Source organism: Cheilinus undulatus, linkage group 7 (genome assembly GCF_018320785.1).
Source record: "Cheilinus undulatus linkage group 7, ASM1832078v1, whole genome shotgun sequence".
Lineage (NCBI taxonomy): Eukaryota > Metazoa > Chordata > Actinopteri > Labriformes > Labridae > Cheilinus > Cheilinus undulatus.
In genome coordinates, this window is record NC_054871.1 from 35,713,035 (window position 1) to 35,731,387 (window position 18,353).

The 18,353-nt window shown below is 38.1% G+C and overlaps 1 protein-coding gene across 2 annotated transcripts in view; it reads left to right on the forward strand.

Annotated features, from left to right (window-relative positions):
• Positions 1–18,353, forward strand: part of pip5k1ca (phosphatidylinositol-4-phosphate 5-kinase, type I, gamma a) — a 65,046-nt gene that overhangs the window by 24,457 nt on the left and 22,236 nt on the right. For both annotated transcript variants that reach the window (XM_041791579.1, XM_041791580.1), the window contains exons 2-10: positions 4,305–4,336; positions 5,151–5,237; positions 5,461–5,591; positions 5,779–5,896; positions 9,457–9,609; positions 12,523–12,822; positions 13,604–13,812; positions 16,317–16,400; positions 16,599–16,647. In XM_041791579.1, the coding sequence (XP_041647513.1) occupies positions 4,305–4,336; positions 5,151–5,237; positions 5,461–5,591; positions 5,779–5,896; positions 9,457–9,609; positions 12,523–12,822; positions 13,604–13,812; positions 16,317–16,400; positions 16,599–16,647 (1,163 nt within the window). The remainder of the gene's footprint in view (positions 1–4,304; positions 4,337–5,150; positions 5,238–5,460; positions 5,592–5,778; positions 5,897–9,456; positions 9,610–12,522; positions 12,823–13,603; positions 13,813–16,316; positions 16,401–16,598; positions 16,648–18,353) is intronic.

Genomic DNA, 18,353 nt, shown 5'->3' on the forward strand with positions numbered 1-18,353 from the left:
AGGCATTTGGAATTGTATGAAGAGAGTCTAGAGAAACATACCATTAACGTCCACTTACACATGTACATGTACACACATGGACCTAGACACAAATAAACAGTCCAGCACAGTACAAAGCAGGAGAGCCTCCTCTTTAATTATCTGCATTGCCAACATTCCATCACCAGCAGTTTTTTTCCCCTCAGATTTTATTCCCTGGATGTTCAAGCTTGTAGGAAGCGTAGCTGGGATTGCATTGGCACGCTTTGTCTTGCTCATCCTTGTGCAAATGTGTCTATGTGAGTGTGTATGTGTGACAGAGGGAGAGATACAGAGCAGGAGGAGGGGTGGCAAATAGGCTATTCTGTGGCTCAGTCACATGGGCATCCACGAGAGGCAGAGAGGCAGGCAGACAGGCGCACAGAAACAGAGACTAGAGTGGCTGGCTATCAGTTCAGCTCCACATACAGAGTCAAGCTGTGGAGATGTTATCCCACTCCTAAGTGACACTGGGTTATATAGGTTATCTGTTAGCGTCTCAGCTGGTGAGGTAGACTGTTTCTTTTAATGCAGATCAGAATAGGAACTGTCTCCTAGATGCCTTATTTGGCTTTTTGTAAATTAACAGACATGTCAAATGTGTCAGAGGCAGTCTTGTGAGTAACCATGAATGCCTTTCTTAAAGTAGATATTCAACACCCACAATGCTGCCCATCGTTGAGCTTTATAAAATCCTGTGTTCATTTATTGTACATGCTGGTTATTACAGTACTGATAATTTAATGGAGCCATAATTGTATTTTTAGGTTCAGTTAAGCTTTTCCTGCTCCTACATGACAAAAGTGTAGCAATGTTAGACAATAGACTGTTTGACTTCACACATTTTGGCATAACATAGAAAGAAAACACAAGTATTCAAAATGACAAGAGTAATGTCTACAGGGAGTTTTGCAAGTAGGCGTTGTTGTAGATGACAGAAGAAATGCAAATTTAAAAGATAAAAACAATCCTGTCTGACAAAGTGCATGCTGTGTCCAAAGTGTATGACAAATGAGGATTATTTCATGTCATTCCTGGTATCTTATTTATCAGAGCAGTTGGACTATTTTTGTTGTAAACACTTCTACTATTTCTAAGCTTTTCCATCACTGTTGCTGAGAGTAATTTTTGTTCTGCTGTTAACAAAGAATAAATTAATCAGACTCATTTTTATTCCGTCTGAACCTCTGTCCCATCCCCTCTGTACTCCTTTACTCTTTAATTTGCTCATTTCTTGTTCTCTCTCTCTCACTCTCTCTCTCTCTCTCTCTCTCCTGCCCTCATGAGTCTTCTCTCCATTATTACACTCAGTGTTATACATCTATAATTATGCATCTATTTCAGGCCTTCCTGGTGAAAACAGTCCACTGATTGCCTCTCTCTACTGCCTACATCCTGTCATTAGACTCAAATTATTATCACAACATAGCAGATGTAAGACTGCTGTACTTCTGAGGTTTGCAAGCTGGTCATGTAATTTTGCTGTTTGCTTTTGTTATTCCTCTGATAATCACAATATCAATATCACGTTTTACAAATCCTGTTACAGAGTGTGAGTGTTTAGATTAGTAAAACTTAGAGCAGATTTCAACTTTGTTTTTTTCAAATGAATTAAATTGGGCTTTTAGGGCTGACACCTTCCAGTTGGTTGGCCTGATACCTGCTAAACTGAATCAAAACACAGATTTTAGTGCTTCTTTTTGTACCTTACAATCCTAATGTAAACACCTGCCACCCCAGATGAAAGGCACAGAACACCATCTTAACGTTACTGATGTAGGCCTTTACTTGTTTTATTTCAGCAGAGCATGATCATCATATAAAGTAGTGATTTAGCATCAGTATTGTAAAAAAAAAAAGGATGACCAAGCCTAATCGTTTAACACTATTTTGACCTAGAAAATGGGGATAGATTTGTCCAGAGGCTGTGTCAGGTTATACTCTCATATAGCTGAAGCATTTAGCGACAGTATTCAGCTCAGAAATGTCGACATCAATCTGCAAAGAGGATCAGTAGCACCGCTAATGTTAGGCGCATTCAAACTTTGCATCATTATGGTGTGACATTGTTTTACTACTGCAGTTTGATATTGATTTATAAAATGTATTTGTTTGGCTTTAGATTAGTCAGATAAATGCAGTTATTGTTTGCATTTAATGGGAAGAGAAATTACCTGCCTGGAAACATCACAAACTACTTTGTTTACATAGATAAAACAATGGTTAAAAAAAACAATAGCCCTTTTTGTTTCTGCTACAGCACCCTACTAAAGCTCCATTCTTGTTATGTCTACATATACATTATTTGTGCAACAGCAGATACCAGGTGATAATATAACTGTATGATTGTCTTTTTTCCAAAGCTTTGGTGCTGAAAAATTCTATCTAATGTGTAAATGTTTGCGATTTTAATATGTCAAGGCATTTGGTATTAAAAAATTTAAGTATCAGAATTCATGACAACCTTATTCCAGATTCAAAAACTTTATTGTACATAGTAGGGATATATTGGTATCGATAGGTATGAAAATTTCTGCCAATATCTACACCTGATGTATCAGCCCTACATATTGGCTATAGAGAGTAAAAATAAAATCAGAGGGAAAGACACACTTTGCAGTGAAGTCAAAGTGGTGTCCTTTTTGATTCATTAATTTTATTGATTAAATTAAATAAAATGCAGATAGCAATAATCAGCCAAATACCAAATATTTGCCTTAATAATTGGGTCAGGTCAACCCCTTATATTGGCAGTATATCATATATTGGCTTTCAATATCAGTAAAATGTATAAGTGTACCATTAGAAATTGGTTGTTTTCTTAGGAGTGCCACACATTCATCGAGGCTTACTGTGAGCCATCACATATTTTTAATGAAGCCCCAAATGTAGAACAACTGCCAGGCTGCCTAATTCCCTACACCTCCCAGGGATGAGTATTGAAATCTGATACCAGCATAGTACTGGTGCCAACACAGCCAATCCCAGCCTCATGAAATGTGTCACAAAATGGTGTAAAAAACGTACATTTGTTTCCTTTACTTAAATGTTTGAGATCTTTAATTTCTAAATCATACAATACCAGCTGCTGACGTCCACACTTTTTCTTTTCTTGAATGTGTCGATACAGGCACCCTTGAGGCACCAGCACCTTTAAAAAACCCAAAGAACAAAGAATACCATCCCTACTCCTTCCTCAGCCTTGCTGTATTCAGCCTCTCTTTGCACATGTGACACTTGGTGTTCTTAACAATAAAAAATATGTGCATATATTGATATCGGTATCAGCTAAAATTATATTGGAATTATTGGCCTAAAAATAGTAGCAAAAATCCAGTACGTTGCATCCTTGAAAGAAAATTACTTTTGGTTAAAAGTTTAATTAACATACTTAACATTCACCAAATAAATCTTTGAAACTGTTTGGCTTGCCTGAGTTCACTAGAGAGTAATTTATCTGCTTTCCATTTATTACAGCATCCATAAACCATGAATGTGAATAATAGGGATATGGGAAAGTCAGGGGATCACAAACATCCACAGCTTTAATCTAGTCAACCAATCTTATTTACAAAGTCTTCATAATGGAATGAATCATCTTCATGCTTACCCATGAGTTAAAAAAATCTGAAGCCTTTGGGAAATGGGGGAATTCATATAGTTCTTGATAACACCCTTCCTATATTTACATTATTTTACACCTTTATATTTACAAATGTAGATCACAATTAGCTGTCTATTTAAATGGAGAAGCATCCTGTGTTTTTGTATTCCATGTTCATAAAGTGAATAAATAAGAAGGTTGACCATTCTGGGAGTTGTCTCTCTTATGATGCTTGTAAAATCATTTCTTACTATGTGTGATTTCAGATATAATTTACTAAAGCTCCATAGCAGTCATCCTTTGGGAACAGTGAATTTCAGTTGCATGACAATTTATGAAGTTAAACTTTGATGATATAACACTCCAGACCAAAGTTGTAGGAACACTAACCTTCAGACAGTAATCTTTTGGACCATGCCAGTAGCATGGCTAAAAAAACATGATATGTAAACACAACAGGACTTGGCGACCTTGTATCTGACATTATATTTTTCCTGTGGTGCCTCTAGCTGACAGCCTCCCTGTTTGACACTGTTATTACATAATGGTAGACTGCTGGGTCCACCCTTTAGGACATGCCTTTGTCACACAGAGCTCTAATGATGCTGAGTAATGTGCCTCTCTGTCTCACACTGACTAACAGTCATCTTGTTTTCATTTCTCTGTTTTTCTCTTCTCTCAGATGCTGCTGCAAAGAAAGCCTTCATCACAGAGGTGAGCTGCCATCTGTCCCTGTGATCATTCGCTCAGTCGTGCCGCTCTTTTTTAGATTCTTTTTGATCTCCTACATCAATAACTGCAATTTCTCTGGATTCAACCAGACACAGATAAACCACTACAAAGGTTTGATTAGAGAGTGCTGTGCAATTAATATTTGGGTCAGTTAATATTTGATGACATTGTTTCATAGGGATTACCACATCAGTTAGTATAGACAGCAGAATTCCAGGAAATGTAACCACACAGTATTTAAATAAGTGTTTGAGGATTATTGAAGTATTTAAATATCACTTGAGTATTCTTTGTCTCTGTTAGACTACTTTGTTCGCATGATCTTAATCCTCCTAATTTGGTAAATCCCATCCATCTGGCACTGCAGCTACTCTGTGTTGAAGTAAACATTTGGAAGTGTTGCGGTTTCATTCATTCCTTATTTGAGGGCTTTAATTCCATTTTAATGATGCACTAAACCATGAAGCCCCATGAACTTTACTGGAAAACAGTGTTTAGCTTTCAGATGTGAAGTATTCACTGCAGCTTCTACCATTCAAATAAACATTAAATCAGACTAAAAAAGAAAATATGCAGTTAGACGTCGTACTATGCAAACTTTAACTGATTTAATGAGTTAAGTAACACTAGGGATCCTCATAATGGATGAAACAAGTTTGCATTTCGTTAAAAAATAGATTGCCTGATCTGCTCAGTGAAAGACAGCTCTAAAAGCTTGAGACATTGTTAATATTAATGAACAGGTGCACACTCTCCATTCCCTAGAATGCAATTTTCTCTCGATCTTTCTCCTCAGATGCCCTCATCCTCAGGCCAGCCTGGTCAGGGGAAGAAAATTGGTCACAGAGGAGTGGATGCATCAGGAGAAACTACCTACAAGAAGGTATAATGGATAACACTCTTGTTTTCTCTGGTTCTAATTTTGCACAAAAATGGGCGGCTGTAACATAGATGGACTTCTATGTTTTGAAAACATTTAAAGTGAGAATCCTAGTACATTTTTCCTCCAAAATGGTCTTATCATTGACTGTTTGGTTTGGAGAACAGTTGAACATTCCTCTCACTGTGCCTCCTTCTGCCTCTCTCACTCACCTTTCTCTTGTCAGACCACATCCTCAGCCTTGAAAGGTGCCATCCAGCTGGGCATCGGTTACACAGTTGGCAACCTCAGCTCAAAGCCTGAGAGAGACGTGTTGATGCAGGACTTCTACGTGGTGGAGAGCATTTTTTTCCCCAGGTCTGTGATGCAGCCACAATACAAAATAAATCAGTACATTTAATATGCATGCATGAATAAAAAGTACTGATTTATACAGCCTGTTTACCGACTTACGGTTTAAAACGAATTAATCAATTATAAATGATATATGAAATAGATTACTATCTCTCATCTTTTGTGTTCTTGGTATTATTCTGTGTTTTAGTGAAGGCAGCAACCTCACTCCAGCCCACCATTTCCCAGACTTCCGCTTTAAAACATATGCTCCTGTTGCCTTCCGCTACTTCAGAGAACTGTTTGGCATCAGGCCAGATGACTACCTGGTAAGATTTTAGCTTTCTTTGCTCTTGGCTGTATGTTTTTGTCTCCAAATTAAATGTGGTGAATTCTCTCTGTGTAGACGTTAAACAGTCTGAAGGGAATCTTTAAAATAAAATGAGACTGTACAATATTAAAAAGCAGGAACATAAGAAGCAAGACAGAAAAAGACCATGGAACACAAAGAGGAAATAAAAAGAGATAGAAGATAGAAGATGATAGAAGAAAAAAGGGAATAAAAATAGGTGAGAACTATGCACAACAAGCATTATTGCATTAGGAGGCTGGAAAAGGAAGAACAAGCACAAAGAATCACGAGGCGGCATAAGAGAGGGCAGAGGGGATGAAAGAAGATGGTAGAAGAGAGGGATAGAAGGTCTGCAGCTTGTCACTCCACATCAGCGTGGAGGACCAGAGGCTGCATGATTCACCGCTCTGCCTGGAGCAGTCTGGCAGAATATACATACAAAGCTTAGTCAGGGATTCTGTTTGCTCCATGTGGGCATATCTTGAATGTGTCTGTTCTCCAATCACATGAAAACATTACATTCTGCCTTGCTCTGGCCGACTCCATTAGCCAGACTGTGGTCAGCTATGATTAAATGTCAACATAAGTCATTTTGGTTCAACTTGCTGCAAATTTAGCAGAATATTATACTTAATGTAGAAGGGTAGTGAGTGCTCCTGAAGTTCATCTAACATTAACACACCAGATTAACACAATGTTCTATGAGTCTTCAATGAAAGGTTTGTTAGAAAGAACATCATGGGAAATGGCGGGGACTATGTTGTCGCATTTTTGTCGTATTGAAACTGTTTGGTTTGTGTACTGCATCAGGTGTAATCAGGAAAAAAAACACGAGTCTTTTATTTAAATTCAAAGCATACAGAGCAGCAAGAGCCAAATGTGGCTCTCTGAGATGCTTTTAACAGCAAATAATGATTGGCAAATCAATGGATAACCAGGTAACAAACCCCTGGAGCTTGCACCTTATGTCATAACTAAGTCCTTTTCACAGCAGCCATAATTGAAGCCCTTGACTCTATGTAATCATGTTGTAGCCTTAATTTTTTGTCACTCCAAGATTGTGTAAAGCCATAAATCAAAACTACCAGTTGTATAAACAATACCTTGATTAAAAAATTAGGTTGACTTTTTTCATTCAGAATATGTATCTTACTCAGTTGTCAACATGTAACCCTTGAGAGATATTCTTGAGCTGTTGGCCCTGTTTTATACTGCATAACTTTTACTCTGTAGCATATACGATAGATTTGTTCAGATCTCAACCCTACACATGTAGCTGATGTTTACCTCCGAAAACATTTTTGTGTTGCAATGACACATGTATTCTAGAGTGAGGTGAAAGGCTGCAGACAGCAATGCCATTTGTCAAAAGTACTTTTACCAGTAAATTGAGAGCTTTGCCTTCCAGCTCAGCTCCCTCCCACAATGGTCCAGTACAGTGTCTGCAGCACTGCTGATGCTGCACCAATCCACCTGTCAGTCTCACTGTCCATTTCTACTCTCACTCATGAACAAGACCCAGAGATATTTCCTTCAATGTCTTTCCTGTTTTTATAGGTTTGCTTTAGTTGCAATAGTTTCCTGTACACAAACAATCAGGAAATGTGGTGGCAGGACTTGGAACTAGCATAAAATACCATTGCAGAGTAATGTTTGGGCAGAGTATTGCAGGGCGACAGGAATATACCAACTCACGATGCTGTTGGCCACTACAGCATGAACTGGATACAGAAGTATAAACCAGGCTTAACTCTGGCTGTCTGTCAGTGACTAGGCAGGTATAGGCTGATGTTAAAATAAGATTAATATCCTAGTATCGTTGATCCCTCAAAAAAATAGGATACGTCTGTTTTAAGTTTTTAGTTCCTGAGAAGATACAGTGAAGGGGCAGGATTGTCATGTGTGCCACAAGATCATATCTGCTCTAGCAGATATGATCTTGTGATGTGTTAAGAGTTCATTAATTGAGTTAATTCACTTCAGTGTTGCTATTCTCTTCTTGTTTTTTTTTTGTCCTTTTTTGAAGCTTAATGTGCTACTTAAGGGTTTTCTGGCTAACAGATAAAATTTTGAACATTCTCAAGATCCTTATTGCCAACCTTACTTCATCTGCTGTAGGTAAAGGTCACTTACTGACATCTTTCCTTCTGCAGCTAGCGCTCCTGTTGCAAAGATAATTAGAACATTCTTTTAAATGCCATTTTGTGCCTTTTGCCTTTTTTGATTCAGCCACACCTTTTAAACACTTTTTCTAGAGTTTTGATGTGAAAAATGTTTGAAATTAAATGTCAGGCTCCTCCAAGATGGATAAAAAGTGAGCCATTAGCAGGAGGTAGGTGGTGGCAGCTTTACCGTTTTGTCTGTCATCACTTGCTTTTAAGCTGCCAGGATAAAGGGTGAGAATGATCTAATAAGCTGAGGTAATCACCATGCAAGTAGGATTCCGATATGTATATGAACAAAGGTAGAACTAAAAAGCAGTGATTATTTGACATTTAAAAGAGTCCAGTCTGTTTTAGCAACCAACAATATGAACTGGAATTCTTCCTCTTCTCTTTTAATATCACTCATCATCTTTTTAGACTGAATATCATCATTCCCTTTGAATTCTGCAGTGATGTGCCAACATGTGTTTGCATCTATTCTTAAATTGCTAGTGTTTTTAAGCTCATTGACTGTACTACAAGAAACTCGCCATTTGTAAATTTTGGAATGATTAGGCATGATGTTAATATCATCATGTTTCAGTAAAGGTACGTTTTTATTGTATGGTTTATAATGATACTCTATTGATTTCTTCGCTTCTTTTGTTATTTCGATTAATGACAGCCAATGTACCCTTCAAGCATTAGGCTGTATATCCAACTATGAAAATACAACTGAGGAAATGTGGGGGTGGGGGGGATTTGCATACAGCAATGCTTGACACATTATTACACAAAATTGACCCTTCGCGAAGCCCCTCTCTAAAACAGCCACTGTCCAATCCTAGGTTAGTAACTGTAGCTATGCACAGGAGTATGGCAAGCTTTCATCCGAAGCTAGTGTTCCTCTAGAGTAACCTCTACTAACACCATTGAAAGCTAGGATGTGAATGCTTGTCCAACATAGCAACAGTGACTAAGGGTCAGTTATTTAATGCAGATGGTTACTAACTTTTATTAATTTTGGCTCATTTATACAGTTCATACACAAGATATCTGCTTAAAAAAACAATAGTGTCTGCTGTTCTGCTGTATTTATCTGTTTTCAGTCCATCTTGCAATGCTGAATCAATGAATTTCTCCCTCCGTGTGTTATAAAAAGAGGCTGTGAGAGAAATTTTAGAGGAGGGAGAAAGTTTGTGTTAAACATGGCAGCAAATACTTCAATTTCATGGCTCCAGTGTTTCTGAGATAATGGAATATTGACTTCCATACCACTGTCAGGATTTAAAGAACATGAACTAAGTAACTATAACAGAAGTTTAAAGTTTATGAGTGTTTCCAGGTTAATTCATGATTCTGTGTTTGTTTCTGTGTCTGTGTGTATCTGCAGTATTCTCTATGTAATGAGCCATTGATTGAGCTGTCCAATCCTGGGGCAAGTGGCTCAGTCTTCTATCTAACAAAGGACGATGAATTCATCATCAAGACTGTGATGCACAAGGAGGCTGAATTCTTACAGAAACTGCTGCCTGGATACTACATGGTATGTTTGCGTTAATGTGTGAGAAATGTCAGTGATTGTTATGTCAAGGAAAACAAAACCTTAAATGAAGCTGGTTCTTGTGCAATCTCTTATCAACCATACACATATCGGAAAGACTCTGATTCACACACTGTATACAAAAGGCGGGCTGGTCTTTCAGTGTTCATGTATCACTGCACACAAGCATCACTCTCACTTTGATTTAAATGCCAGCCTTCCTGATGTTCTTATTAAAGTCATATTTTTAGATCTCAGGTTTATATAAGACACAGGATATCTTTTCTCTGAGCTTGACAACCTTTTTTTTCATATAAAAACAGACATAGCAGCTCAATGATTTCTGACTGAAACCTCGGGCCATGTGGTTTCATAAGAGACTGGCTGGTATGCTCCAACAGTACCCCCTCCCTTCTTCTCCACTGTGCCAACTCATTCAGAATGAACCAGTAACAGCTCCATGTATGTCCATGCTACTGTCCCAGCCTCTAAAGGTTCACGGCCTACAGCCTTGTGTTTATTCATGTGCCGACAGCCATGGCCAAAGAGCACTGCAGGAATTCATTTAATCATTTAGGGATGTTAAAGACTCTGCACATTTGCTGTGACCTTTTCTCAATGTTTTGGTTGTGCTCTGAAGCGTTTTTGCAGGTATAATTAGTCTAAGGAGGTGGTTAAATGAAAGCAGGGAGACTCAGGTTTGTGTAGGAGGGCAATAGGTGCAAGGAGAAGTGATAGACTGAAGAAAATGAACAGACAAAGTGAGTGACAAAGAAGTGTAGATGGGTAGACTTAAATAAGAAAAAACAAGAGATGTGAAGAGCAAAACAAACAAAGGCAGAGAAAAATCTAGTTGGATTTGTACATCTGTATTTGAAACAGACAGCTTGCAGGCGGTCATTGGCCAAGCTCTTCATGTCTTCCACAGCTGACTGGCTGATGCTTGTGGGCTGGCTGAGGAGTCTGGCTCCGGGCAGCTTACAGACCACAGTGATGTAACCGACTCCACGACTGCCACTTCTCTCCTCTCTGTGTATTAGCACCTCTAATATACACTGAGTCTTTCCCTCCTCTGCCATGTTTTAATGTCTTATCACTCTCCCTGCTGCCCTGACACTCTCACTGTAATTTATTTTCCTCTATCTCTCACCCTAGTATTGCTTTAATCCACTCTTCCTTCAGCCTGTCTTCTTCCATGCTCATATTTACTCCTCATGCCTCTCCTCTCTCTCTCTGCTCTTCCTCACGTGTCTGTGTTGTTGGCTTGTCACTGCTCTGCCCTCTTTACATTGACAGAAGGGTTGTGTGTGGCTGAGGGCAGAGGATGCTCTTTCTCCCTCCTGCATATGCAGTCAGTATTTTTTACTGCTCTCTCAACCAGCTTCTGAAGGTCATTTACTGAGCCTTTTAACCACACATCCCTCCTTCATTTCTCTTTCTGTTCCCTTTTCTTTTCTCCCCTCTTAATTGTTTGCTGTCCTGGATGCTGTTTGTTATCTCTATATAGATCACAGAGCTCTCATTCTCTCTCTTTATCTTCTCTCTCAATTTTCTAATGGGACTAAGCTGGCTCAGCTCCCAAGGTCAAAGCAGGTTTTTAGATGAGCATCCGCCCGACTAACCTCATTTGTCAGGATTGACTGCTGATTTCTCAGCAGAGAGTGGGGTTTTAAAAGAGTTTTAGATGGTAAAAAAACATACGTATACATTTCAAGTACATTTAACCCATTTAGACTGATTGCATTGTTTGTGTATATATACCTCTAAAAGACCAGATGTAACAGTGGTGTGCTTTTAAGTACAAGACGATGCAATGTCAGCACGTTTTAGATTATCTTATCGTTTTTGATGACCACCGAACTCCAATGTGATTTGCTTCAATGCATGTGAAAGGCAGATGGGTTAAAAATGTCAATTTAGTTTAGTTTAGTTTAATTTAGTTTGATAAAAGTTAAGATGGAAAAAGGTTTTTGAAGTTGAGCAGTAGGTCGCAGTTGGCCTTGTGTTTAGGTCCTTTCCCATGCATGCTGGCTCCTTTCCTGCATGTTTCTCCCCTGCTCTCTTATCCCTGTTTCCAATTCTATCCGCTATCTTACTTTCTAAATAAAGGAACAAGTGATCTAAAATAAATCTTTAAAAAAGTTGAGTAGTGACACAAATGAAAGCTAACAACCCAAAACAAGGGGAGCAACATAGAGGCCAACCACAGCAGAATAATTCTAGATGATGAGCGCGTCAGTGAATTAGACAACAACATGATGTGAATGGGGACCTGCTAGCCAAGGCTCAGTGGACAAAGAATATGTTCAAAAAGGAGGATGTTGATCATTTGTAAATTATTTTTTTGATAATTTAAAAAAGATGTGAGTGATTTATTGGGCAAAGGCAATTATTCACAATAAAAGTCAGGGTTTACACTTCTAAGTGGTGTAAATGTCATGTCTCTATCTGCTGCCAAGGCAGTGCAATAAAGATATCATAATAATGATAATATCTTGAATTTATATAGCGCCTTTCAAGAAACCCAAGAAACTGTGAAATTCTGTGCATTTTCAAAGAAAACTCTCAGATTATTGGAGGTTTTTCTCAATTAGTACTTAGGTTTTGGGGTTTTCCGTGCGTTTTAGTAGGGCGTTGATGAGCTCTTGTGCCACGAGATTGAAATGTCATTCATTTCTTCACCCATTTCTTGTTGTTACCCATCAAAGATTTCCGTTTAAGCTACAAAGATCCCAACTAAACCCAGGAAAAACAAGGCCTTTCAATCATACCACCAGAAACCAATTCACAAAAATAAAGAGATGAAGGAAACCCCTATAAACTGCACAGCAAGGCAAACTCACCAATTTCAGATATTTTAAACATTTTTCTGTATCCTATTGCTCATCTCTCTTTGTCTCATGTATTCTATTACAGAACTTGAACCAGAACCCCCGCACTTTGCTGCCCAAGTTTTTCGGCCTGTACTGTGTTCAGTCAGGCGGGAAGAACATCCGTGTGGTGGTGATGAACAATGTCCTCCCTCGTGTTGTTCGCATGCACCTCAAATATGACCTGAAGGGCTCAACCTACAAGAGGCGAGCGTCCAAGAAGGAAAGAGAGAAGGCCAGGCCAACTTTCAAAGATCTGGACTTCATGCAGGACTTGCAGGACGGACTGATGCTAGACCAGGACACTTACAATGCTCTGGTTAAGACCCTACAGAGAGACTGCCTGGTGAGTGAGAAACATTACTGCGCTGAGACACTTCACTTGGTCTTAATCTGTTCTACGCTGATATAACCCTGTGGAGAAGACTTGTGAGGAGGGAAAACCAGCTTATGGGGGTTAGCTGAAGGAGGACCCACATAACATCCTGATCCAGAGTCTCCAGAGGAATCCAAAGAGAGAGGCAGTACTGGCTGGAGGAAAGGATTAGTGGGTAGAAGAAAAGATAAAGCAGTGCCATATAAAAGAGACTCTAAGGGGACGAGCCGGATAAAGATACATAGAGTAGAAAGTCAACATAAGGAAATGAAAAGAGTTGAATAATACTGGAAGCTTACGTTGTCCTGATTAATAATAGAGGAGGGGGATGGAGGGAGGAAGAAGTGAAGAAGCCAGAGAGAGAAAAGCTATTCATCAGAGTGTTTGTCATTCCCAGGATCCCCCATAAATTAAAGGTTTGTTACAAGCAGGAGCTTTAACAAGGTGTCTGGCTGGGTAGAAGGCCTATTCCTGGCTTGTAAATCACCATCTCACATTTACTTTAATGGTGCATGGTTTTGGTTGGAGGGTATGTGCACATACTGACCATCGTATACATTTTTCATTAATGTGTAAATGTGTGTGCATTTCTAGGTATGTGTGTGTGTAGGAAGGAATCTTCTTGATGGTTCTTCTCCTTCTGTTGCTACCTCCTCTCTACATACTGGATAAAAGCCCTCGGCCAGATTGACCTCTCATCTGTCTGTCAATCACACCTACTTACATGAGTCTGTCTGCGTCTTTTGCTCAGGTGCTGGAAAGCTTTAAGATCATGGACTACAGTCTGCTGCTCGGGGTTCACAACATGGACCAGGCAGAGAGGGAGAGGCAGATGGAAGGATCCCAGGGCGGCAGCGATGAGAAGAGGCCTGTGGCCCAGCAGAAGGCCCTGTACTCCACAGCCATGGAGTCCATCCAGGGAGGAGCCGCCTGTGGAGGGTCCATTGACACAGACGACACGTGAGTTTAGCTAGAGAGGCCAAGTAGCTGGATCATAAATGTGACTGCTGGCACATTAGGAAAGAGAGAGTGCATGGCACTGATTTGCTGGTTTAGTGGATCATAAATCACAGATAATGCTTTACTGGCACTTCCTGTGTTACTTTTCAGCTTCTCTCCAAAAAACTTTGTTAGACTTTCTCTGCTGAACAGTTTTCTCTTATTTCAATCTCTTTGCACCAGTGTCAATTCTGTAATCAAAAGGAAAAAACTCTGAAGATAAGTGTTGGTCAGGAACCTTTTTTCCATCATGAAAAGGAATCAACAAGCTACAAATAGATGTTTGATAATAAAACCTCTGAAATAAATACTTTTTTAGATTTTGTTAAAGAAAGGGGATTAGGTTAAAATCATTATGGTTGGCTCTCAGACATTTAGGATGCAGAAAATGGCTATGCATGGAGTATAACCTTTTAAAATTCAAGTAGATTTGAGGTGAAAGAGCAGTAGCTAGTTAGGTAGTGTAACAGAGAGCAGAGTAATGGTAGTACTGAATCCAGTTAAATCAACATAGGGTACATTTGGCTGGCTGCTTTTATAATTAATTCACCTTGAAGATCTCATTGCTCAGCAATTTATCTAGTACTTTTATTTCTCATTTTGTCACAGTGTGGACATGTATGACACACTATGCACATATGTGCAGATTTCTTTTATGCCCATACTGAATGTGCATTTTGTACCTTTGCTTATATCTCTTATATTATTATCTCCGCCAAGGAGGTTATGTGATCGGCAGGGTTTGTTAGTTTGTTAGTTAGTTTGTTTGTTAGCAACATAACTAAAAAAGTTACGGACAGGTTTTGATGAAATTTTCAGGAAATGGCTGAAGGAAAAACTGATTGGATTTTGGGAGTGATCTGGATCACCGTCTGGATCCAGGATTTTTTTAAAGGATTCTTTACTATGGGGAGATAGGGCTAAAAGCGGGGGTCTGCACTCTCCGAGTGCTTTTCTAGTTTAGATTTGCTTTAATTGTTTGAAATTATTCAGAATATAGCTAGCCTATTTCAAATATTTCTTACTAATTTCTTATCAAAAATGCTGCTAAGCCATGTCACGCAGTGCAAGTCAAACTGAGGTTTTAGATAGTAGGAAAGTTTTGGACAATTTTATCCATTAAACCAACTTCAAGGAGTTTTGAAATGCTGGTGAACGATTATAAAATTAATGTAAATGTGACTTTAAAAAAGTATGACGTCAAACCTTTTAACAATTAGCTTGAATAATGCTGTACTTTTAAGTTTAATAGGAAACCATACTCTTGAGGACATTTTCCATGCAAAGGAAACCTTTTATTCACTGCAGTGTGATGTAGAAAAACATTTGTTTTGTAGAACATCACAATGAATTTTCATTTAAATACTCAACAGGCTTTGAAAATGGGGAGTATCTGACACAATATCGGTAATAAAAAATATTCGCAGGCAGCATTTTGTTTTAGTTCCTGGAAAATATGGACTTTTTATTAGTGGAGCATGTATTTGGTCTTCTCATTCTTTGTGTTATTCGTTTGTTTACTTTTAGTAGCTTTTATTAGCAGGTGGCTGTTCAACATGAGTCTGGTTCTGCTTTTACTTTGCTACTGTAACTTTGCCAAATGTTGCATAGAGCATTGATTCTCAAGTGTTTGGGCATCATGACCCACTGTCACCTACTTATGAGAAATCATGACACAAATTTTGAAAAATGTGCAATCGCTTATATCTTTTGATGAAAGATGTTGCCATTTGAAACCTAAATGGAACAAAATAAAACAAAGAAAGGAGACTGGATAAAACAAGTCTATTTAAAACACATATGATTACAGAAGGACATGCATTCATACATTTTTTACTCTATTTTCTTCAGACAGCATTGAAATTTCATAATTTTTCAAAGAATTTCCTTATTATCTTGGGAAAACTAGCTTGCTATTTGGGGAAATGGAATACATTACTTGTAATCTTAAAGAAAAGACCATAGTTTATTCATCATCACAGAAAAACTGAAAAAAGTAAATGTCAGTACTGTTTGTCCACTGAGGACTTTCATAAACTATAGAAGATTTGCTAATTTTTTCCTGGCACACATTCGTAACCCACTGGAAACAGCTTTGCAACCCACCAGTTGAGAACCACCAGCTTAGAGCTCATGGTAGAATAATGTTGGATCCTTGTAAATAAAGACGATAAATGTTAATAAATATGACAATAAAGAGTATGATTTAGACTTGCTTTTTTTGTAAAGTGTCTTGAGTTAACACTCATTATGAATTAGTGCTACATACATAAAAAGGCAATAAGAATGATGATTGCCATGGAAAAAGCAAACTGTCATTTTTGGTTTATTTGACTTTTAGAGGTCAATAAGAGGCATCATTATCAATGTCATTACAAGTAAAAACCTCCCAAGGGCTTTAGTTTGAAAGGAAATTGTCTTTTCACAAACTTAAGATTGGAGTTTGATTTTGCCTCTCGTTACAGAATGGGCGGTATTCCAGCTGTGAATGGAAAAGGAGAGAGACTTCTTCTCTACATCGGAATTATCGACATTCTACAATCCTACAGGTATCACCACAGTGTAAATGTGACACCATCAAAAGGCTCTCAGTCTCACAGGCTGTAGATGGAGTATTAATAACTCTTTGTACAGACTGTGATACTCTTGCACTGAAAAAACTTCAGAATATCAAACAGCACATGAAAGGCCCTAAGGAAGCACTTTTCATCATTACTGTGTTGAAAGAGTTTTCTGTGTTCTCTCAGGTTAATCAAGAAACTGGAGCACACGTGGAAGGCTTTGGTTCATGATGGGGTGAGCCTTTCATAGTTTTTTTTTTTTTTTTTTTTTTTTTTTTTTCAGATGCAGCCATTCAGGTGTGGAAGTGAATTATCAGCTTCTGTTCTAATAAGCTTATAAATGATATGTAATGTTTTTTCTTAATTTTCCATTTTGTATTGCATTACAACATTGTCCTGACACTTGATTGTGTTTACATGAAGCCAGGCCATGTCTTAAGAGTCTAATCAGTTACATTTAGTTCAAACCAGACCCTAGAACTCATTGTTTTACTACATTTGTTATATGTAAGCTTGTCTCCTCACTTATCTGTCCACTTTGAACTCTTTCAGTCTGTCTTGATAAAAATTTAATTTTGGACCCGGCAGAGTAGCTTTTCTCTCTCTTTTTATCGTAGTTATTGAAAGTGCAGCCAGCATTTCTAGACACAATAGTGTCTATGGGTGTGTTTTTGTATTCAAGGTTATTACAAGGTGGCTTTGAGGAGCGCAATGGATTATACATAAAGGGAATTCAATTCTTATCACCAGTCACAGTAGCCCTTTATAGAGCTTTCATTACTATGTTAGGAAAGCGTTACTCTACCGAACCACAATGGTGTTTAAAACAAACTCTGATATGATGAATACACAAATTTGATTTTATAAAAAGAACCTAACTTAATTAAATGATTAGATTTATTTATTTATTTCTCTGTGTACATCACAAACATTTCACAACCATATTAATTTTACAGTGTGAGTGTTTGGAGTGTTCTGTTGTCTTCATGGTGTAATGGTAGCCAGGAATACTGATTAACAAGTGACTGGACCTTTTAGACACAGGTGTCTATACTACAATCACTTGAGACACATTCACTGCACTGAATGGATCCTGATTTCACTAATTGTGAGACTACTAGCACTGATTGGCTGGACCTCTGTTGAATTAGGTCAGTCGCTTTAAAGGTTGTAAACATCAATGCAGTCTCTTATTTTACATCACATTTTTTATTTGATTAACATTTCTTTTTAGCAATGTTTTCACTTTGACATTGAAGAGGTTTTGTTGTCTTGTTTTTTGTTGCCTTTTTTGGTCAGAAAAGCTAAATTATACTGACTATGACTGATATTTAACATCAATAAATGGGTAAGACATCCAAGGGGGTGAATACTTTTTATAGACACTGTAATTTTGATATTATGAAAAAGTGAAAAGATATCTTTATTTAAAAAATTTTAATTATAACAATGAATTCATAATGATTAATACAGTTCATAAAATGCTGTCAGCTTTTTAAGAGGCTAATGGCAGAAGAGTTTAGAGGTATAGTCCTGAATCTTGGAAAATTGTACTTGCAGCCAGACAGAGCCAACATAAACTCTTTAGACAGGAGGGTAACTAAGGCTAGTTAATCTTCATGACCTGAGCCTTGAAGACACACAACTTTTAATACTGTGTGCTGTCATGTCTCATATCAGGTCACAGTCTCTGATGTTGACTAAAGCTTACAAAGCGTTTCATAAGTCCATGTGGAAGGATAGCCATAAGGATGATAGAGAAGACACATTCATTCTCTGTCACATTTCTCAAGACCAGGGTATCCGCGGGGTCTTGAAAAGTATTAAAAGGTGATAAATCAATTTTGGGAAAATTAAGACCCTTAAAAAGTATTAAAAAGTCCTAACACAACTTTATAAAGTCTTAAATTTTGAAAGATTTTTTTCTGAATTAGCTGTCCA